Source organism: Pongo abelii, chromosome 5 (genome assembly GCF_028885655.2).
Source record: "Pongo abelii isolate AG06213 chromosome 5, NHGRI_mPonAbe1-v2.0_pri, whole genome shotgun sequence".
NCBI lineage: Eukaryota > Metazoa > Chordata > Mammalia > Primates > Hominidae > Pongo > Pongo abelii.
This window is the reverse complement of record NC_071990.2, coordinates 152,007,956-152,031,580: the sequence shown is the minus strand read 5'-3', so window position 1 is coordinate 152,031,580 and position 23,625 is coordinate 152,007,956. Positions and strand designations below refer to the sequence as shown.

At 40.2% G+C, this 23,625-nt stretch overlaps 1 protein-coding gene across 3 annotated transcripts in view; it reads right to left on the bottom strand.

Moving 5' to 3' along the window:
- Positions 1-468: 468 nt before the first annotated feature.
- The window catches only part of IYD (iodotyrosine deiodinase), a 36,139-nt gene continuing 12,982 nt past the window's right edge, over positions 469-23,625 (bottom strand). The window contains 4 exon segments of one of the 3 annotated variants that reach the window (NM_001131074.1): positions 469-8,387; positions 12,229-12,385; positions 13,979-14,138; positions 16,940-17,131. In NM_001131074.1, coding sequence (NP_001124546.1) covers positions 8,205-8,387; positions 12,229-12,385; positions 13,979-14,138; positions 16,940-17,131 — 692 coding nt within the window. In that variant the 3' untranslated portion in view covers positions 469-8,204. 3 annotated transcript variants of the gene reach the window in all.

Genomic DNA, 23,625 nt, shown 5'->3' with positions numbered 1-23,625 from the left:
TGGAATTGGGGAGTAATACATAGGCGGTATTAACTGTATTGATAATGTTTTGTATCTTAACCTACGTTGTGGTTACATAGTTTTTATTATAATATTCTTAGGACTTTGTGTCTATATTTTAAATGTTGCCCTATAAAAATTTTAAAATTTATTAAATAATGATAAGTGCTCTGAAGAAAATAAACATCTGAAGTGATCGAGAGTGACTGGGGTTTGGTTGGGGGTACTGGAGATTGGGTGGTCAAGGAAAGTTTCTCAGCAGAGGTACTGGGTTGAGCTGAATCATGACTGACATGAAGGGAGCAGCCATAACAGTATCTAGGGGAGGAGCATTGCAGGTGGAGAGAACATCTAATGCCAAGGGTCGTGAATTGTAAAGGACCTACGATTTTACCCTCCTCACAAGATAGCAAGGTAGCCTGACTTAGTAGTGTGGATGCTGACAGAAGACACGAGACTAATGGGTCAGAGCAAGATATTTTATTATTCACAGCAGCAGGCAGCATGCTCTTCCTGTTCACACTGCTTCTCCTTGTTCCCCTCCCATGGTCAATATTCAGAGATAAAGTCAGTACAGCTTCCTCATGGATTTGGATGTGCAGAATAAGAGAATCACAGAAATTTAAGATGATGATATGGTTTGGCTATGTCCTCACCCAAATCTCATCTTGAATTGTAATTCCCATAATCCCCACATGTCATGGGAGAGAACTGATGGGGGATAATTGAATAATGGGGGCAGTTTCCCCCATGTTATTCTCATGAGAGTGTGAGTTCTCATGAGATCTGATGCCTTTATAAGGGGTTTCCCCATTCACTCAGCTGTCATTCTTCTGCTTCCTGTCACCATGTGAAGAAGGGCATGTTTGCTTTTCTTTCTGACATGCTTGTAAGTTTCCTGAGGCCTCCCCAGCCATGCTGAACTGTGAATCAATTAAACCTCTTTCCTTTATAAATTACCCAGTCTCAGGTATTCTTTATTAGCAGTGTGAGAATGGACTAATACAGAAGATTTCTAGATTTGAGGCTCCATCCCAAAAAGTATGAATTGAGGGGCCAAGTAAGGGGTGGAAAAGACTCAAAAGTAGTATTTTGAGCATTAAAAGGTTGTGGTGCCTACTGACATCTAAGTGGAGGGACAGAGAAAGCAGCTGGGAGTAAGAGTTTGGAGTTTCAGGGAAAGGTCAAGGCTGGAGGTCTAGACCAGGGAGGGCCTGGCAGATGGAAGGTGCTAACAGCCCTGGGACTGATGAGCTCACTTGAGAACACTTGCCACGTTTACCATACTCACCTGGTCAGCAGAATCACCTGGAACATGTTAAAAACACAGATTCCCATGTCCCTTTCAGATCTTGCATTCTAAAATTTTATGACTAGATTGAGATATATTTCTGCACACATTCAATATGTACTGAATATTTATTGAGCACCTATTATGTTTCAAGCACTGTGCTTGTTGTGATTGGTGAAGCTATAACAGCATCCTGTGGTTATGAAGAAAGACCAAGAGAACCACTGAGACTTTGGCACTAACGTCATTGAACCAATAGACCAGCATCTAATATCTACCTCCAGACTTCTCACTAGGAGGGAGAAATAATCCCTTATTTGTTTGGGTTATAGTGAGGTTTTGTTGTTTGTATTACTTCTGTCAAAAGCATTCTGACCTCATACACACATTTTATTATTCTATTTATAAAACTAGTAAACAAAGAAATAAAACAAATCTCTTTGGGGAAAGGGGGCTTTAATTAATGTTTGATTAACGGAAGCTGAATAAGCCAAACTCCCTTAAACCATCAGTCTCAGTTATAGGCTTTGTTTATTAAAATCTTTTAAACATTCTAAACTTCTTGTGTAATTTATCATATTTAATTTTCTATTTTAGCACTTCAAATCATTGATATGACAAGATTGTAACCAATTAAGACAAAACATTCTCATATATTTAAGCATCTCTTGTAAATCTAATACATTAAACATAGTAAATCTAGTCTAATACTGTTAATGAGCTAAGTTAAATATTCTTATACCTTTCAACTTCAAATCACAAACTTAAAATCAATTTCACATTTCAAATTGGAATCATAAGCTTTTTAAAGATTCAAATCACTTAAGGAGCATACACAAGATTATTCCTAAACTTAACATGAAAGTATCAATATTATGGATTTGAATTATTGCATTATTTCCATAATGAATTCTATACATTCCCAGACTTGGAAAATCATTTACCCGACAAGGGAACAGATGTACTATTTACTATTGTCAAGGACTCCTGCCCACAATATGGTGGACAACTTAGATGAGCAGAGGTTGCTTAGGATCTCGGGTCATAAGACAGTACTCCAGCGCTGGGAGACAGTGCCCTGAGTGCCGTGGTTACTATGGGAACAGGAGGCTCCCAGTTTTCACCCTTCAGAGGGGTTTGATTTTAGAACCTTTATTCCAATTACCTCCTAAATATTATTTTTATTTTTAATTATTAGAGTAGAAGGAAGTTGGCGACTCCACCTAGGTTAGCTAACAACTTCCTCTATGATCTCATTGGCTTTTGCGTTTACTTGGCACTCTGCAGGCATTGCTAACATATTTCCATCCCGCTCTAAAGATATTTAAATGCCATTGAATTTAATCCTGAACATTTGACTCTGAGCCATGACTCTCAGGTCATGATAATAACATAAACCATTCCCCTGCCTCGTGACTTTTTAGGAATTTCCCAAATGGGATTATAGCCTCTCACATTTCATTAGAACTACTGTATTTAGCTTGGCAGGATCTCAGCTTTGGGGGCTGTTCTCCCTCGAGCCTGCCCCTGGATGTCCTGGACGTCATTCGCTGAGGCCACCCAGATAGGGAGCAGACCTGGCATCAGCCTTAGATGCGTCAGCCCATTCCCTCCACTACCCTGCTGGGAGTTCCTTACCACTCCCACCTCCAGTTCTCTGCTATTCACCCTCTCTAAAAGGTAGATAAACGCAGCGTTTTTTGAGTGTCCAGCCTTTTTTTGTGGGCTGAGTGGGGCAGGAGAATGGAGGCACAGTAGCAGCAGAGCTGGAGCCACATTTCTTCTGGACCGCTCATTACTTGTATATATGTGTGAATTGAAAACACGATGTTACCTTTGTTTCCATTTCACACAAATTATAACAGGGCACTCTGCTGATACCTAGCAAAATAAAATTATAGTTCTCATGCCTGTCTGGCATAATATCCACTGATAACTATGTGTTTTTCTTCCACTTACTGATATTCCTAAAAGATGCTTACAAAATGTTTTTTAAAATATCACATCAGTTTGAATACTCTTTGGGAACTCCAATATTTAGAAAAAGTAGCCTGGGTGTGGTGGTGTGCACCTGTATCCCAGCTACCTGGGAGGCTAAGGTGGGAGGATCATTTGAGACCAGAAGGTGGAGGCTGCAGTGAGCTATAATCACACCACCGCATTCTAGCCTGGGTGACACAGCAAGAATAAAGTAAATAGAGAAACCAATTGGTGGATCATCTTTGTAAGGTGAATCACCCCCAGTTTGTAAATTTGGCTTAAAATGGGGTGCACTTTGCTGGGGTTTGAGCAAATGTGCAATAACTATTTACCCCCAATTTCATGCATCAGAGAAGTCACTCTTCCTTTCATAGGGAGGAGCAAATAAGAAGAAATACTGAACTGTCCTCCAGTACTTCTTGATGGAAGTTTCCATTTTGTGGACAGAGGCAGGGATGTCTAGGAAGAAGTCAATCTTAGTTCCACTTTATGTATGTTTGTATCAATTTTCTTTGGCCCAAAGTGATACTCTATTTAAAGCTGTATCAGACAAATGTCAACCGATCTTAGTGTTTCAGAAGAAAATCTTTATGCCTTTCACTGTCCTATTCTGATTTCACCAGTTTCTTCAACTTTCCTTCTCCGCTCCTTTTCTTTTTTGTTATATCCAGTTTTATTTCCCAAAGTCAGAGTTGTGTGTTTTGGGGAAGAGACGTCCAGCACCTACACACATCCGGGCCTCCTTCCTTGCAGGTGCAGGGGGATGATAACATTGATGACACTGCTCCACCTCCTGTGAGGTCACATGACTAGTTCTAGCCAAAGGGCTATGAGACTGAGGAGGTCACTCCTTGGCCAAGGTAGGATGGAATTGTTGGGGTGAGCTCTTCCAGTGTTTCCTCCCCCCCTGCTGCCTCTAGGAAGGAGGCAGCCATGACCTAGAAGGTGTATCCCACAGGATTACTGGGTTACCCCATGCAAGTAATTGTCTCGGAGGGTTACCAGGCCTGCAGAGGACTTTGCCTGCCCAATAAATGAACTTTTATCATGTCAAGTCACAAGCATTGCATTTGTTGATTGCCAATGCCCCGTGGTTCTCAAAATGTGGTACTTAATCACCAGCATCAGCAACACCTGGGAATATATTAGAACTGGCGCATTTGGGCACCACCCAGCCCTACTGAATCACACACCTTGAGGGTGCGGCCCAGCAATCTGTGCTTTAACAGACCACCAGATGAGTGATGCCAGCAAGTATGAGGACCATGGCTCTACCCTGTGCTGGCTGACACAACTTTCAGTTAAAAATTCCCTCTTGGCAAAGTGGAGTCTTCAGGTGAGTCCTATTAGTAAGACACAAACCGTTTTCAACTTTCTTAATTAAGTATACTTCCTCGCAGCGATGCAATCATTCCATTATTTTTTTGGTTTTATGGCCTCAAAACAGCAAGAGGATCTATAAGCCTCCCAGACCACTATTTCTAACTTTGAACACAGTTGTCACATGACTGCATTTAATGAACACATAAAAGAAGGTTAATAAGAGCTTGGGGCTGCAGAGAGAAGGAAGAAAATTATCTTTACTTTTCTAGACACCACTGATGGCTGGGGGGCTGTGCTGATTTGCCCTGATCATGATGCTGCAGCAGAAATTAGTGTGGGGTGTGCTTAGGGCAGAAGAAGTGTCTGGTGTTTCTGGTCCCTAGAAGACCCTCCATTCCAAGGGGCAGGCAGGCTGAAATGGATTTTACGTTCCTTCCAAGGGCTTCCTTCCTCTTCTTGATTACTCAGTCGGTTCCCTGCAAGCAATGTGAGCCTCTGGCCTTATTTCTCCTCCGATTCTCATTTCCATTCCTCAAACTATCCAACTGGGGGACATTCCAAAACAACCCAATGAAATAAGCATGATATCTGCACCTTCAGTAAATCGCTTAACCTAATGATGGACTTAGAGGGCATTTTTAGGCAAATTATTCATATGACTGAAAGAAATGCTTATTTTCATGTATTTCCATTCAGATTTGACTATGTTCAAACATAAATTTAAAATAAGAGTATAATGAGAACTGTACACGCTCCACCTAACATTTTACCATGTTAGTTCTCGCTCACACTCTCCGAACACACACATATACACACACCTTCTTTTTTCCTGGACTAAGTTGTCAATATGATGCTTCATCTCTCAGTACTTCAGCAGGCATCACTCACATCCCTAACAATATCACCTACCACCAGATCCACATTCAACATTCCCAGTTGTCTTTTATACCTATGAGATTTTTCCTAAACCAAAATCCAATCAAGGCTTACGCTTTGCCTTTGGTTGTTGGGTCTCTGGTTATCTGGAACAGAGCTCAGAATTTAACAGGCATGCAGATCACCTGGGGATCTCGTTAAAATGCAGATTTTGATCCTGGATGTCTAAGTGAGGCCTGAGAGTCTTTGATTCTAACAAGTGCCCAGGTGGTCCCAATGATTATATGGGCCCAGGACCACTCTTTGACTAGCAAGGACAGGACAGTCCCCCTCTTATTCTTCCCACAGTGACACTCGCTCCTTAAATAGTCCAGGCCTATTTCTTGTAGAACGATACACATTTTGGTTATTCCACCATGCCATTAACTTCTTTATCCTCTGTATTTACTGTAAACTGAAAGTTATGTGTAAGACTGATTAGTTTCCATTGACATCTTTGGAAGGAATACTTCATAATGCATCCCAACAGGAACACTTAATGTCAGTTATCCTACCATTAATGGTGTGCTAGGAGTTTGTCACTTGGTTAAGGTGATGGCCAGATGTTTGCATTATAATTTTTAAAATAAAAATTTAAAGAGTGTCTGCAAAGAGTGAGAACCACAGGGCAATGACAATCAATAACTCTGATGCTTCAGAAGTAAATAACCTGGCTGCATATCAGATTGAGAACATCAACTACACAGAGAAAAAAAATCTTTCAAGTTGGTCTATGATGGCGTAAGGCTGACTCCCTGCAGGCAAACTCCATCTGGCCCTGCAGCTGCCCCTGAGCCACAAGAGGGCTTCTCTGATGGGTGGGGAGTCCCTCACCCACCCATGTTACATTTGCTCACCTGAATCCCAAGCAGGGCTGCCTTGCGATGACAATGGTGTCTACCATAGTAAGGGCCCGCACCATTTATGAATGTTAACCATGTACTGAGCAGCATGCCAAACCCTATAAAGTAAGTGCCATGGACGGAATGTTTGTGTACCCCACAATTCATATGTTGAAACCCTAACCCCCAATGTGACGGTATTAGGAGGGGGGCCTTTGGGAGGTGATGAGGTCATAAGGGTGGGGCCTCATGATGGGATTAGTGCCCTTATAAAAGGCATGCCAGAGGCTCTAACCCTCTTTCTACTGCATGAGGACACAATGAGAAGTCAGCAGTGTGCAACCCAGATCAGGGTCCTCACCAGCACCTGACCATGCGGGCACCCCGACCTTGGACTTCCAGCCTCCAGAACTGTGAGAAACTAATTTTTGTTGTTTATCAGCCACGTACTCTATGGAAATTTTTTATAGAGAGGGTTTTCTCAAGGAAAATGAGGACAAGAAGAAGAAACGCACAGTGGAAGGGGATAAAGAGGTGAGTAGAGTTGCTTGATGAGAAATCATCCAAGCTGTAAGAGTTTGCATCTGTATATGACACCCCTGGAAGGACGACAGAAGGTGATGGGTGAAGACTACATCTGGCATTCCCAACCTGGCACCTGTGACTGACCCTATCAGTCCCAAACAGCTGTGCCATCATCTGGAGAATAGGGGTCAGTGTGTTTCGGGGGGTGGGGTAGAAGAGAAGGGAGACACTGGGGGTGCTATGTATGGTAAGCAGCTCTCTTTAAGAAAAAGAAAGCAAGCGCTGATTTGTAGTGGCTGTGATGTAAATTCTCCCACCATGGGCAATTTCAAGCTATGAATGTTTAATAACTGTCTTGCAAGATTCTTGAGTATTGAGCAGCTTCTATGAATTGCTACAAGTCAGATCTACCACACCACTAGGCAGTGCAACTGACCATTTACATGCCAGCCAGGCCCGTGTGACCCAAGGGTACCCTGTCCTGTTCTGTGAAGGTGACATTTTAGTAACTTTGTTTTTGTTTTTTTGAGTCAGGGTCTCGCTCTGTTGCCCAGGCTGGAGTGCAGTGATGGCATCTCAGCATCTCGGCTCACTGCAATCTCTACCTCCCGGGTTCAAGCAATTCTCTTGCCTCAGCCTCCTGAGTAGCTGGGATTACAAGTGCACGCCCAGCTAATTTTTTGTATTTTTAGTAGAGATGGGGTTTCACCATGTTGGCCAGGCTGGTCTCGAACTCTTGAGCTCAGGCAATCTGCCCACCTCGGCCTCCCAAAGTGCTAGGATTACAGGCATGAGCCACTGTGCCTGGCCATGTTTTAGTAACTTTGATGGTTACTTATTCAAAACTAGCAGAGTGTCCCTGAAGTTCGGTAAAAAAAAGTAGTTCTCAAAAAGTAGTGTCTAAAAGCCACCAGAAATCAAACAGCAGGAGACCATCTGATTAATCTAAATTTAAATTCGAATCATCATGTAGCTGAATTCTTGGGACTGTGGTAAATTTCTGATTGTCTCCTCTATGTGAGTTTTTTAAAAATAAAAGAAAAAAGCCAATAGTGATTTTCTAGAATAACTTTTAAAATGTAAAAACCAGGGCATGTTCTTTGTAAAGTGTTCATGCATTCCCAAAGTGGATAAGAAACAGGACTTATGGGACTGGAAGTGCCACAGAGTGTGGAGAGGCTTCTTGACACAGTGTGGCCACCCGAGAAGAGCAATGAGGGGACCTGACACCTGGAGAAACAGCAGCCAAGAGACCCGAGAGGAGCAGGCGAGAGGCGCAGGGAGAAGCAGGGGCGCTGTCTCCCTGCCACTCCCTTGGGGGGCCCTGCCTACACCATCACCATGATCTGGTCCAGAGGTTTGCGCTTGAGGTCAGGCACCATGGCCTCCTTGCTAGGGTACCCCACGGGGAGCAGCATCAGCAGCTTTTCATGTGCGGGGCGGCCCAGGAGCACCCTCAGTCGAGGGCCACAGTTGAGAGGAGTGGTAGTGACAGTCACCAGACCTGCATTCTAAAATAAGAGGATAAGAAATCATTTAAAAGTCAGCAGGCAGAATGACTGCTCTCCCTCTAACCTGGGGACCTTCTTGTCCTGATTATACCCGCTCTTCCTATCATTTCCTTGAAGTTGGGCAGCAAAGAGGCAGCCAGCTCAGGTAATGGTATCGTGAACCTCCCTGCACCCATCAGTCTCCCCACCCCCTCCCTTCTTTTAACCAAGCCATGGCAAGCTTCTGGAAGAAGAAAAATACTGTTATTTTTCATTGATGCTTAAGAAATAGGAATGGTTATTTTACAGAAAAATACTGTAGGAATCCAACTACAGTAGAGGAAAGGCAAAAACAACAGGGAGTTCCTTTTAAGCTAAGGGGTTGGTCTGTGTCCTGGTACAAGAACCAAATGATAAGAGAGTCCACCAAAGCAGTGTCCTAGCCCAAATGCAACATAATTTTCCTACTAAATATAAATATTTGGTTTTTTGTTCGTTTGTTTTTTGTTTTTGAGACAAAGTGTGGCTCTATCACCCGGGCTGGAGTGCAGTGGCATGATCTCGGCTCACTGTAACCTCTGCCTCCCGGGCTCAAGCCATCCTCCCACCTCAGCCTGCTAAGTAGCTGAGACTACAGGCATGCACCACCATGCCCGGCTATATTTTGTATTTATTTGTAGAGATGGGGTTTTGCCATATTGCCCAGGTTTGTCTCAAACTCCTGAGCTTAAGTGATCTGCCCGTCTCGGCCTCCCAAAGTGCTGGGATTACAAGTGTGAGCCACCATAACTGGCCAATTTTCCTGCTAAATATTCTTTCCTGAACTCCAGTGATCTGCCTGGAATCTATGATTTGTTATCAATAACTCTAATATTGGCATTTGAACCCATATATATTTATGAACCCATATATATATGAACCCATATATAGACACATGCACACATGCACATATATGAATCTAGAGTGACTCAATATAGTTTCTTGCTGAAGGTCTCTTATACAACATCATTATATACCTTGATTAACAAAGATTTCACAATACCTGAGAGACTGTTCTCAAGAATACATGCATCAAAAAACCTAACTGATTTCTTCTTTCTGTCATTAGCTCTACTTCATCATGGTGTTTCTTCTCCTTGATCATATCTTCACATAGTATTTGAACTTGAAATGGATACATCTTAATTTTTTTTTTTTTTTTTTTTTTTTTTTTTTTTTTTTTTGAGACGGAGTCTCGCTCTGTCGCCCAGGCTGGAGTGCAGTGGCGCGATCTCCGCTCACTGCAAGCTCTGCCTCCCAGGTTCACGCCATTCTCCTGCCTCAGCCTCCCGAGTAGCTGGGACTACAGGCACCCGCCACCACGCCCGGCTCATTTTTTGTATTTTTAGTAGAGGTGGGGTTCCCCCATGTTAGCCAGGATGGTCTCGATCTCCTGACCTCGTGATCTGCCCGCCTCAGCCTCCCAAAGTGCTGGGATTAGAGGCGTGAGCCACCGCGCCTGGCCAAGTCTTAAACTTTTTTGAGAAAATATTTACACCTTAATTTGGTGTCATTTTATATTTTGGTCCTTTTCAAGACACAGCTTTTACTCCATACTGAATTTTGTATGTCTCTAGCAGTAGAAACCCGCAAATACACAGACCATATTAAACAATTCCTCTTATTAATATTATTAATGTTAAGTTGACTTCTATTATTATTTTATCTTTCACTCTCTCGATGTGAGTACTTTGGTCTTATTATAGGTCAGGATTTTTTTAACTGGAATTCTCAGACCCCCAAAGGGCCAAGGATTGAATTTGGCAGGTCCATGAACTTGAATTTGAAAAAAAAAAAAAAGTTTTTATATTCACTAACATCTAACTGAAATTTAGCAGTTTCTTCCTTTATAAATGTAGGCAGCAAACCACAATAGTGTTAACAATATCTATGACTTTATCACCAATGAAATCCACAGTTATTTTCATATCATTTTACAGTTGTTATAGATATTTTAAAATATCATTACATTCATCACTACTTTAAAATTGTAGAGCTACTGCTAGCTCTTGGTATTTAATATATTAATAAAGGTTTGTATATTTTGTTCTAAACAACCACCACGGCAAGTTCCTATGACTATAGAGCCAACCATGGAAGCAGAGCATCCCCACCCAGTGAAATGCTGATGCCCGTTGATAGGGGACTCAGTGGCCAAGGGGTACCCTATCAACCTCTTTCCAAGCCTCCAAATAACAAACATCTAAGTAAAAGCAATGAGTAGCTTCCAGACACTTCCCCCCCTGCCCCTCTCCAGCTTTTCCAATCAGATCCCCACCTCTAAACCTGACCGGGAAGTTCTGGAAGCTGCCTCTACAAGACATGCATGGCGCACTTATTGGACCCAGTCACCATACTGGAGATGGGGGCTTCATGGAGATTTTTCTTTCCTCCATCACTAATCATAACCTACTCTCGGGATTATGCCTTATGAAAGCTAGGGGGCAGCAAACTCAATGGCAAAGTGAAAAAGACTGCCTGCTGCAGAGGCGCCTGGGCGGCCTTGTGAGCTGAGCTTGCTGCAGGCTTCACTGCTTCTTCCAGGACCCTCAATCAAGTGGCGGTGCCCTGCAGTCTGATGCCGCATGGTGATTCCATTATTTACCTGCTTACAGATTCAGGAAGGAAATCAATGCCAGCTCCTTCAGGATAATTTTTCCAATAACCTAAAACACATTTCAATGACTGCATTTTGGGAGGTGTTATTCAACATACATGTTTTTCTTTGAGATAGTGAAGAAGCTCTTTTTTTTTTTTTTTTTTTTTTGGAATCCATTGTCTCTCAAAAGCATGGTTACTTGCTCTTATAATGTTGTTTTCTACATTAATTTTATGGGTTTACCATCTCTCTCTATCCCCTACCCAGCCCCCAGTCTCTGCTAGAATATACAGTTCATCAGACAACTATCCCCAGTGGCTCCCAGGAACTGCCACATAGAAGGAGCTCAGGGGCCGGGCATGGTGGCTCACGCCTGTAATCCCAGTACTTCGGGAGGCTGAGAAGAGTGAATTACTTGAGCTCAGGAGTTGAGACTAGCCTAGGCAATATGGCAAAACCCCATCTATATAAAAAATGCAAAAATTAGCCAGGCATGGTGGTGCATGCCTATAGTCCCAGCTATTTAGGAGGCTGAGGTGGGAGGATCACTTAAGCCCAGGGGGTCAAGGCTGCGGTGAGCTGTGATGGTGCCACTGCACTCCAGCCTGAGTGACAGAATGAGACCCTGTCTCAAAACAAAACAAAAAGGAGCTCAGAAAATATTTGTGGAGTGAATGCATTGTTGAGTGAATGCATGAATAGTTTGAAAACTATACAGCAATCCTGCTCCATTTCATGTTAGCATTGCTCTGGTTCCTATGCAGATGGAATTCTTGAAAAGCACATGACCATCTTCCTAACGCCATGCAATGCAAACTTCTCAGAAAAGGGGCTCTATGAAGAGCCCTTCTCATGGCTTTTTAGTCATTCCATCATCTCTGAGAGCAACAGTGAACGTATCCAGGGAGTTAGCCTCTGTGACTTTTAGGCTCCAAAGTTCTTCATGTGTGTCTGCCAAAACCCTTGAAACTTCATGTTGTTACAGATGACTGCAAACACAACACCAATTTTTCTAACCTTGAAATGATGTTATAGTGAATTCCCAGCTTGTTGAACCATCACACTCACCAATCCAGGTTTCCAGAGTCAGTTTTCACATCAGAGTTAACCTCACTTAGGAATTCTACTTTAGATAAAAAAAAAATTTCCAAATGTCCCTGAATTGAAAACTCAGCTGAAATGTTCTAATAAGGCCACCCTGTAACCCTTGATGTCTCAACATACCTGCAGGGCAGCTAGCAGGATGCCACAAGCGATGGAAACACTGATCTCATTGTAGTAGTGGACTTTTTTCTTGCCATTTGCAGCAAAACCATGTACTTGTTTGAAAATAAGAATCAAAATAGGTGCAATATCCAAGTACTCTTTAATCCAATTGGTTCTGTGAAGAGAAAAGAGGTTTAGGATAATATTTGCCCATATTTTTTGTTCTCTTTTACTACCTTAGCTTCTTTATGATAAAAATAAAAACATATTTACTCATCTTTTATATTTAAATTGAAAAGCTGCAGAATTTTTGTTTTTGTCTCATTCCACTTTTTCTGACCAGGATCATTCAATTTCGTAAACATGTCTTAATAAGTGCCTAGTATGGCAAGACATATGAAATGCTGAAAGATACAAGGGCAGGTCCTATTACCCAGCATGCACTGGGTCAAAATTCAGCAAGGGAGAAGGCAAGTATGGCAGTGAGGTTTAGCCAAAATCACAGGTGGGCAGATGGCAATGCTGTTCACCCAGTGATAGGAAAAAAGAAGGGAACTTCTGTGGGAGAGGGAGATCATTCATGTGAGGTATAAATGCAGAGCTGAATTTTTGTTCTCCAGCTCAGAATATCTTTCTTGATTTCATTACCCTGGCCCACACATTTTGGCAGAAGTTTTATTCTAGCACAGATAATCAAAGGACAGAGAGTCATATAATCCCATATTGGGATTTTACCTTAGGATATCTTATATCATTCATTAGCAAGAGACAATCACCATTCATTTCATTTCTAGCCTGGTTATGCTTCCTTGTTCCAAAGCACACGAAACTCACTTGTGTATTTCTCCATGGTTCCTCTTACTCTATGAACATCTGTATCTTACACTTTCAAAGCTACTTAACCATACTTCAACCAGCTTAGTCACATTTGACCATTATCATTTCTTTTCTCCCTACAAAGAGGGAAAATGGTAATGCTTTAGAAGATCTGCACTGGAGCTGGACTGTCTTGGCCACTGGGCAAGCTACTTGGCCTCCCCTGGAGCTGTTACCTCCTCTATAAAATATAATCTTGTGTACCCACCCCCTATGGTTATTGCAAGAGTGAAAATAGTTAAAATACATAAAGTGGCTTAAAGCCAAGCATCAGAATTTTAAATCATGGAAATATCAACACAGAGGAGCCACTTGTAACCCACTTTCCTGACTCACTCGATGAACCAACACTCTCCATTTCCTCCATAGAGCACGCGGACTGTGCCTTCGGTGCCTGGAGCAGACCCCGAGGGCTGCATTTGTTGAGGGACCACAGAGAAACTACTTACACTGAATTCCCCTCCACTGCTTTCCTGGAGTTGAGGAAGCCAAAAAGTTACTGAGGCCTCACAGATAACTACACTTGTGTTAAACCTGTCCTAAAACTAAAACCTGCTTAGTAAAATCATTTGGAATACCTGATCACTTTAGCAAAATGTAATTTGCTTCATGCAAGATCTTGAGAAGAATTTCACCATTTTATGTTCCAGATGAGTGAAAAGTGAAGTAATTCCTCAGTTATTTACTAAGCAAATAATTGTGTCAGAGCCTATTTACCAAACGGTCACATGGCAATACAGGAGTGAGCCCTGACTTAACTTCCGTAATTCCTCCAAGAGGCAGAATAGAATCAAGCTTGTTCACGCTTACAACAAAGCCAGGACATGGTGGTGGTGGTGATTTTATTTTAAGAGGCCAAGGCAAACATCCCTAGTTCCACCACTGTTTGTACCTCAGTTTCTTGAGGTCTGTGACCCAGCGATGTCCCATCCTTTTCATGTAGTTGATCTCCTCTTCCTCCTCAATGATCTTTCGAATCTTGTGCTTCACGTCTGGGTCCTTCACAACCACGAAGGTCCAGGGCTCTGTATGAGCCCCACTTGGGGCTGTTCCTGTCACCCATTCCATTAAAATCAGAAATTAAAACTGCAGGAAAGTGTGAGACTGCTAATTAAGGAGAGGCTCATCCCTGTAGTCCAAGCACTTTGGGAAGCTGGAGCTGGAGGATCAAACAAAATTTTGCAGATTTTTTTTTTTTTTTTAAACTAGCAGGGTGTGCTGGTGTGTGCCTGTAGTCCCAGCTGCTTGGGAGGTAGAGGTGGGAGGCTTGCTTGAGTTCGGGAGGCAGTGAGCCATGATTGCACCACTGCACTCTAGCCTGGCAACAGAGTGACATCCTGTCTCTTAAAAAAACATTTTTTTTTAAGGATAAATGTAGTAATTCATACTTGACCAGGGGCAGTGGCCCATGCCTGTAATCCCAGCACTTTGGGAGGCGGAGGTGGGTGGATCACCTGAGGTCAGGAGTTCAAAACCAGCCTGGCCAACATGGTGAAACCCTGTCTCTACTAAAAATAGAAAAATTAGCCAGGTGTGGTGGTGGGCACCTGTAATCCCAGCTTCTTGGGAGGCTGAGACAGGAGAATCGTTTGAACCTTGCAGGCGGAGGTTGCAGTGAGCTAAGATGGTGCCACTGCACTCCAGCCTGGGTGACAAGAATGAAACTCTGTCTCAAAAAAAAATAAAAATAAAAATAATTCATACTTGCTCAAAATGAAGTTAGATAATCTGAAAAACAAATGCCTGGCAGTGAACCCTGTCATGCTGCTGCCAAGTTTGTTTTGTTCAGCGTCAGGCCAACTGATCAATGATCAAGCTGTGTAGTTTCAGGGTTGTGGGAACACACCTCTGCTTCTCTAATTACGTGGGAGAAAATGTCTCCAAGTAACTGCACCATGCCTACTAAGGAAAGAAACTCAGGGGAAATTTTGACAGCCAAAATTCTCTAGACTGTCATTTGTTTTGGTATTCTTGAAAAAGAATGAAGTTGTGAAGGTTATTGAAGAAGGCAAAATGTACATGGTAAGATGGTTTTAAAAACACTTTTCAAATGGCAACTTAGCTATACAGTGTTTGGTCCCTGTATCAAAGCTATGAGTGTGGCACTGTGAGGTTTGTCCTTGGGGACACACAACAGTTGGGGAATTCTTTTTTTTTTGATGGTGTCTCACTCTGTCACCAGGCTGGAGTGCAGTGTCACAATCTCGGCTCAGTGCAACTTCTGCCTCCCGGGTTCAAGCGATTCTCCTGCCTCAGCCTCCCGAGTAGCTGGGACTACAGGCACCCACCACCACATCCAGCTAATTTTTGTATTTTTAGTAGAGACAGGGTTTCACCATTTTGGCCAGGATGGTTTTGATCTCTTGACCTCGTGATCTGCTCGCCTCGGCCTCCCAAGGTGCTGAGATTACAGGTGTGAACCACCACGCCAGGCCCAGTTGGAGAACTCTTAGACATGGGTACTCAATACGCACGGCCATGTGTCATTCTACTCCCGGGGGGGACTTCGGGAACTCTCAGCCCACACCTTGATCAGTTCTAGTGTCCCAGGGCAAAGCTTCACAGTGCACCACCTTTGTCCAAGGAGCCTCAATTCCTGTGGGATTCCGGTGAGAATAGGAGCCAGCTTCTGATCTGGGTGTCGTCCCTCAGCCCTAGAGATGGTCCACTGTTCCCAATGGGTGACCACCGTGACTCACGGGTGGGATATTTCAGAAGCAACTGTTCCTTCCTTCCCATTGGATAGTTTAATGGAATAAGCTCCACCTATGGAGGGAGGAAGGGCTGCAGACTCTTGGTGGGGTTCTTGCTTGCCACACACCACTCCCAACACTAAAAGTCACAGCTGGCTTGGGAAATGCAAGTCAAAAGCTAAACATGAGGCCCAAATTTCTGCACAGAGTGATTCCAGTTAACTTTGTACCCATTTTATTTGTTTACTAAATATTTATGTCTCTAAACATAAGAAATAAATTTTTTCCCTAATGTTTTTAGTTGTGTCAAATTTACCTTAACAGCATATGTGTACATACACATATACAAATACAGATACAGATAAAGGCTAAATTTAGTAACTGCTGTTAGTTAGGCTAAGGACTCAACAATCTAATGTATTTGTATTCCTAACTGAAGTAAAGTATTTTATTCTTGCTTCCTTTCACATTGGACAATAGATTAATAATGGGCATGTGATAATTTTTGCAAATAAACTTAAATATGGTTTATGTAAGAATAAGACTCCAATCACAGGAGATTCTCAAGTAGGGAGATTTCTCTTATTTCTCCTCCCCATTTTCTGTAGCTCTCATTTTTTTTTCCTCAGTGGAAATATTAATTTACATTAAAAATGGGTTTTTTCTTGCTTTGGTTTACTTTGCAAACTTACATAAGTAAACTTTGTTAGTTAATGAGAATACTGTACTACAGCATCACGGTGTGTAATATAAGAAATTTGCTTCCAAAAAAAAACAAATATAACTGTGAGTATGTGAGTGTGTGTATGTCTGGTGTGTTTTAAGTGGGGGGGAAAGAAAGAAGCTGTATCTCCTCCAATATATTAATATAATGATGTGATCAGAAATCTTGGTTTTTAATTAAAAGATCATGAGCTGAATAATTTCAGAAGTTTCGAACTATTGTCACATCTGCTTCCAAGAAGCTTGTAATAGTCAAAATGTGGAAAGTAGAAGTCATCGTGTTTCTGGCAGTCACTCAGCATTTGGGTAAGACTTTATAGATAAACATATCACTCTAGGCTTTATTTGCTATGTTTAAACTTTGACATTTTTCCATTGTTGGAGTCACACCGGTAAGGTGACTAACATTTCCAAAGACGCCATCTGCAATTACAAACCTGCTGTTCTGATGACATTATCAATGACTTCCATTGGGACTTGCTCATTACTTATGAACCTGACTGACCGTCTCTTATTGAGAAGCTCATAAAATTCCCGAGACCTCCTAACCATTTCCTTCTCAGGATAGTGGGTATGAGAGAAGGGGATGTGTTCAACGTTTTCTTCTGATTCTTGCCATTCATCAGCATCTGCAAATAAGAACAAGAAAGGTAACAAACTAAATGATCTCTTGGTCATAAGGTGACCACTGGAGAGAAGAAGATAAAGTGCTCAAATGTGTAAAGTTATGAACTCAAAAAAATACTATAAAATAAAAAAAGAATAGATTTACAGAATCCTTACCATTGATCTTGACTATCCTTAAAACTCCAGCTGGGTGCAATGGCCCACACGTGTATTCCCAGCTGCTCTGGAGACTGAGGTGAGAGGATCACTTGAGCCCAGGAGTTGAAGGCTGTGGTGAGCTATCATCACACCACTGCACTCTAGCCTGGGCAACGAAGAGAGACCCAATCTCTTTTTTAAAAAAGGAAGAAAAGTCCAGGCATGGTGGCTTATGCCTGTAATCCCAGCACTTTGGGAGGCCAAGGCGGGAGGATCACTTGAGGTTGGGAGTTCAAGACCAGCCTGGTCAACATGGTGAAACCCCATCTCTACTAAAAAGCAAAAATTAGCCAGGTGTTGTAGTGCACACCTGTAATCCTAACTACTTGGGAGGCTGAGGCATGAGAATCGCTTGAACCTGGGAGGCAGAGGTTGCAGTGAGTCGAGACTGCACCACTGTACTCCAGCCTGGGTAACAGAGTGAGACTCCGTCAAAAAAAAAAGAAGGTGGAAGGAAGGAAGGAAGGAAGGAAGGGAGGAAAGAAAGAAAGAAAGAGAAAGAAGCAAAAACTCCAGACTAATTATAAATCAAGAAAAAGAAAAATTTTACCAAAAAAAGATGAGGAATTCAAATTTCTGTTAATGATGGACTAGGTTATTTGAAACAATCTCCCATCAGCTGAAAACCACTCAGATCTCTAAATAAGTATTTTTCAAAGTCTTTTTTAAAAATCATTGAGCCTGCAACGTAGCAAGAAATTTGCAGGCCAAAGTGAAGAGAAAATATGAACTCACACAGGTAAATAAGTGCAGAAGGTACATTTTTTTCCCTACTGTATTTGCCAATCCCTACACATTTGAATTCCATTTTTATACCTTCAGGGATTAAGGGTGACAGATATCAAAGCCCAGGCCCACACGGAATGTGAAGTCTAATAAGCTAGGACCCCAAAACTACATCCTTAGGGTAAGTATCAGTCATAAATAAATTATTCCTCAACGGTTTATATCAGTTTGATGAGTCTTACCTCAAACTTGAACTTGGAATAAACTTGTCTTGCCTGAAAGTACCCCAGTTGTCTAGCAGAAGCAAATGCCAATATACAAATAATTTTAAATATAATCATCAGCAACCCACCAAATGCAATCAGGCACATAAAGAAGAAAACATCTTGGACAAGAACAGCAGAATCAATTTAAGAAAAAAAAAAAAGTCAGATGCCCAAAGACTCCAAATATTGGAATTATCAGACCCAGATTAATGCTCTAATTCTCTAATACTATGATTACTGTATTTAGAGAAAAAAGACAAGCTTATATAAATCTGTAGGGTACAGGAAAGAATAAAAGGAAAAAAATTAAAAAGAAGAAAAAATAAAAACAACAGAAAAACATAGAATAAAAGCTAATATAAACAATCTGAAAAAATAGAGAACTTCTGGAATTGAAAAATAATAGAATTAAGAACTTAAAAGGATGGTTGACTAGCAGGTTAGACTAGCTACAGAAAAATTAATGAACTGGGAGATAAGTCAGAAGAAAACATTTAGAATGGGGCAAGGAGAGACAAAAAGATAGAAAATATAGAGGAAAGGGCAAGAAAAAATAGAGCAAAGTGAAGAGTGAGAATGTCTAATATACATTTGATCATTTGATTCAAAGAGTATCTGGTGGAGGCAATATTTGAAAAGATAGCATCTGAGATTTTTGCAGAACTCATGAAAAGTACCAGATCTACAGATTCAAGAGGGCTGGTAAATTCTTTTATTTATTTATTTTTTTTTACAAGAACTTTTTCCTTTCTCTTCTTTTAAAATTAGAAATGGGGTCTTGCTATGTTGCCCAGGCTGGACTCAAACTGCTGGCCTCAAGGGATCCTCCAGCTTCAGCCTCCTGAGTAGCTGGGAGTACAGGTGTACACCATTGCACTTGACTATTTTTAATGACATTAAACACAGCTGCTACAATGGGAAAAATGTGATTATAAAGAAGGTGCCAAACTTCAGTTTCATAATTGATCCTGACAACAATAAAAGTAAATCAGGGGCTGCGTTAGATGCAAAACTACAAGTTATTTCAGGCTGCTTGCCTACAGGTAAGCTATGTAAATGGCACATTTTTACTCTGAGGCCTAGTAAATTCAAAGAGTTATTTTTAAAAACTATAGTTTTTCCAATAAAATATAAAAATATTGAAAGCAACTAGAGAGAAAAAAAGTTACCTCGGGAAGAACACAGAAATAACTGAATTTCTAACCATGGCAAGAATAGTTGCATTGAATAGAAATGAACTAAATGTTCCTGATAAAGGCCAATGATTATTTTAAGTCCAAGTATGTTGTTTATAAGTGATACACCTAAAACATAAGCATATAGAAACATTGAAAGTCATACCATGTATCACATAACTACACTAGTTGAAAAAAAAAATTAAGGCCAAAAGCATTATTGATAATAAAAAGGGTCAGTTTATAATAATACAATTTAATTTACTGGGAAAACATAATTTTAAATATGTATGCAATTATATTACATGACCTCAAGACAGACTTTTAAGAAGAAATGTAAAAATCCACAACACAGTGAAAGATCTTAATGCATCTCTCTTGGTAATGATAGAATAAGCAGAAGAAAAAAATCAGTAAGGATACAGAAGATTTTCACAAGGTAATTGACAAAGATAACCAAATAGGCTTACACAGGACACTGCACCAAACAACTACAGAACACATTTTTTTTAAGCAGACTTATTGGACCAAAAAATAACTCTCAACATATTTTAATGGCCCAATAGATAATGATCTCTGACTGTAATGCAATTAAACTAGTAACAAAAAGATAACTAAAAAAAACAAAATACCTTAATGAAAATTAGAAAATATTTCAAAATTAAAATATGAAATTATTACATATTGAAAAGTCTATGCAATAACATTAACATATTATATTTAGAGGGAGATTCCAAGCCTTACATACATACATTAGATAGGAACAAACTCTAAAAATTAATGAATTAAAAATCAATTTCAAGAAGTTAGAAAAAATAACCAAATAAAACTAAAGATAGTAGAAAAAGTAAATATTAAATATGACATATTAAGGAAAACAACAACAAACATCCAATAGGGAGAAACATCAAAACCAAAGCTAGTTCTCTGCAGACACTGATTAAATTGGCAATCCTCTGGCAAGACTGATCAAGAAAAAGAGAAAGTACAAGTAACAAAATCAGGAATGAAAAACGAGGCATCACTACAGATGTTACTGTCATTTAACGAATAGTATGAGAATATTTATTATACCAATATGTTAGAAAATTTATATAAAATAGACAAATTTCTTAAAAATATAACCTGCCAAAACTAACTTCAAAATAGAAAAACTGAAAAGTCTGCTGACTATTCAATAAGCTGAATTAGTAAGCAAAGATTTTCCTAAAAGAGAAAGCAACTCTAGGTCCAGATACAATAGAAAAAGAGTAAACACCCTCCAACTCATTTTATGGAATGACCACAACCTTGATACCAAACATAAGTAGGGCATTAAGAGAACAAAAAACTACAGGCTCAACTTCCTTACAAACATGGTACAAAAATCCTAAACAAAATATTAATAACAGAATTCAGCAATTTATAAAAAAAAACATCTTGGCCAAGTTGGAATTGTCCCAGGAATACGAGGTTAATTTAACATTAGAAAAACAATCTTTTTTTTGTCACATTAAAAAGCTGAAGAACGTAAACCACAAAAATCATTACAATGCAGAAAAGGTGTTTAATAAAACTTGACATTTATCTCTTGGTAAATTTGGAGAAAGGAACTTTCTTAATCTGATAGTCTAACTATGGGGGGAAAAACCCCACCACATCCAGCTATGGTAATGATGAATCTTTGAAACCCTTCCATCAGAGATTGAGAACAAATAGGATTGTTCTCACCACAATTCTAAATATGAAAGATTAATTTTTAAAGCTTTTAGAAGAGAATGTAAGAGAATGTCTTCACGACCTTGGAGTGGAGAAGGATTTCTTAAACAAGACACAAAAAAATTAAACATAAGAAAAGAACTGTTACATTTAATTACATAAAATTTCTCATTATGTCTGCCTGCTTCTGCCACTTCTTCTGTTTTCCCCATTACCCTCCTGTTCAGAAAGTTCTGCAAGCTCATTATCAGTAGTTCAAGATCTTAGAGAAGATGAAGATGCAACAGAAGGGTCAATCACTGAAGCTAAAAATGATAAAACTGAGGAGAAAGAAAATGAGCCCACAGATATGGCAGAAGATAAGAAGGATGATGTGTCTAGTGCACTAAAAGCTTCAGCAAGGGCAGACCCAGTTATGTTATTGTAGAAGAAGATTTTCCAATAAATAACATTGTGAAGTTCAAGATAGTCTCTACAAACAAGGGTTCTGAAGACCGTATTGTCAAATTCCCAGATACTACATTCCAATATTCTCAAAATTGTTCGTTATATATCCAAAATTTCACAGCTTTTCTGAATACTGTTTCTTCATTTCACTTAAGCTCATGAAAAGACATAGTTCTGAACTACAAAGAGTTCAATAGAAAAAAATTCTAAGATGCTGTCTTCAAACAGTTAAAATTATTGAGGGGAAAATGTTTGGATGGCAAAAAAAATAATAATAATAGATATTCCTTGCTTGTCTTAGGCTGGTCTTGGGCTTCCGGTTGTTGCTGAGTTTTATCAATTCCTAGAACGTAGGAGGCAAATATACCAAAATGAGGCCAGTACAGAAAGTAAAACTCAGTATATCAAATCAGAATGAATTGCTATGAGTTGGAATTTTTTCAGTGAAATTTGAATCGCATAAAGAAAGCTTCACTGAGAAGGCTGCCCATGGAGTAAACACTGAAAATATTGTTGGAATCTAGTGAGTAGATGGTTCTTTTACACAATAATTCAGTCTTTAACAAACCTGCCCTAATATTTTTCAGCCTGATGGGAATGGGTGCAGAGAAGCCATAACACACAGAAAGCAACTTCTACTTAGATAAGAACAGATCATCAGTCTGCTGCAATATTGCTGAAAATGCTCAGCACTCACTTTCCTAAAATAACAAATTTAAGATCTTTTAAACCATTGAAATGTATGTGTGTGCATGTGTTTGTGTCCTACCTGAATCATTATTGTACTACCTAAACTGTGTCTTTAGGAAACTGAATATAATGTTGTTTTATATCTTCCTCATTGACAACCTCCCTAAAACCCAATTATATGTGCTTGATATGATGTGTATCCCATGCCTTGAGCTGTGTGATGGAATAAAATAACTTGTTACTTTTTTCTTTTAGTAGATACAAATCCACTTCAAGGGTTTTTTTTGGGGCGGGGGGAAGAGGGTTTTTTTTAATATTAATTTTTTTTTTTTTTTTAGAGACTTGGTCTCACTATGTTGCATGGGCCTCAAACTCCTGGGCTTAAGCAATCCTCCCACCTCAGCCTCCCAAAGTGCTGGGATTACAGGCATGAGCCACTGCACCCAACCATAAATCCATTTTGATCTCATTGATTAGCTGATGCAGCTGTGGTTATAGTTGTTGCAGTTTGTGGTTGTGGCATCTATTAAAGGATTTCAATTTTTAGTAGTGGTTAATTAGAGAATTTTTATGAACGCTGTAAGCTAGAAAAACAAAACAAACTGAAATCCTTTGTAAAATATATTTTAAAACATTTTCTTGTATGCATTGGAATGCTCATCTGTTACTATAGGAAATGACAGTCAAAATCTAGCTGAAGGTTAGTACCACAGAGGTAGACCAGCATTCAAATGCCCAGAGTATTATATATTTTCCAGTTACCAAGAAACAGCTGTGAGGTTGATCTGAGGTAAAGGATGATGACAAAAGCCAAAATCCCAGGTCTACCCAGGGAGACTTGACAGCCCCTACACTTTAAGCTGGGACCCTGAAGGTCTACAGTCTCATAGTAAGGGGGAATTTTAAATAAACCAGCCCTGATATGTGCTTGCAGCCTAAGACAATATCATCTGAGTGATCCAGGGAACCACAGGATTTAACCTTAGGTAAAAGTCATCCCGGAGTATTAGTGTCACACCGTGTAAGCACAAAAGTGAATTTTCCCTGGAAATAAGTACCAATATCCTAGACCTCACAAAGTTTTTATAAGTACTTTTCCAAAAGAATGACTAGCAAACAATGAAAAATAACAATGTATTTAGGAAAACACAAAGTTATGAATAACAACCATTAAAAAACAATGGGCATCAGAAACAGATCAACAATGACTTATGATACTGGAGTTATCAGCCACGGACCATGAAACAACTATGCTCACTATGTCCAAAGAAATACAAGACACACGACTTTGGCAGA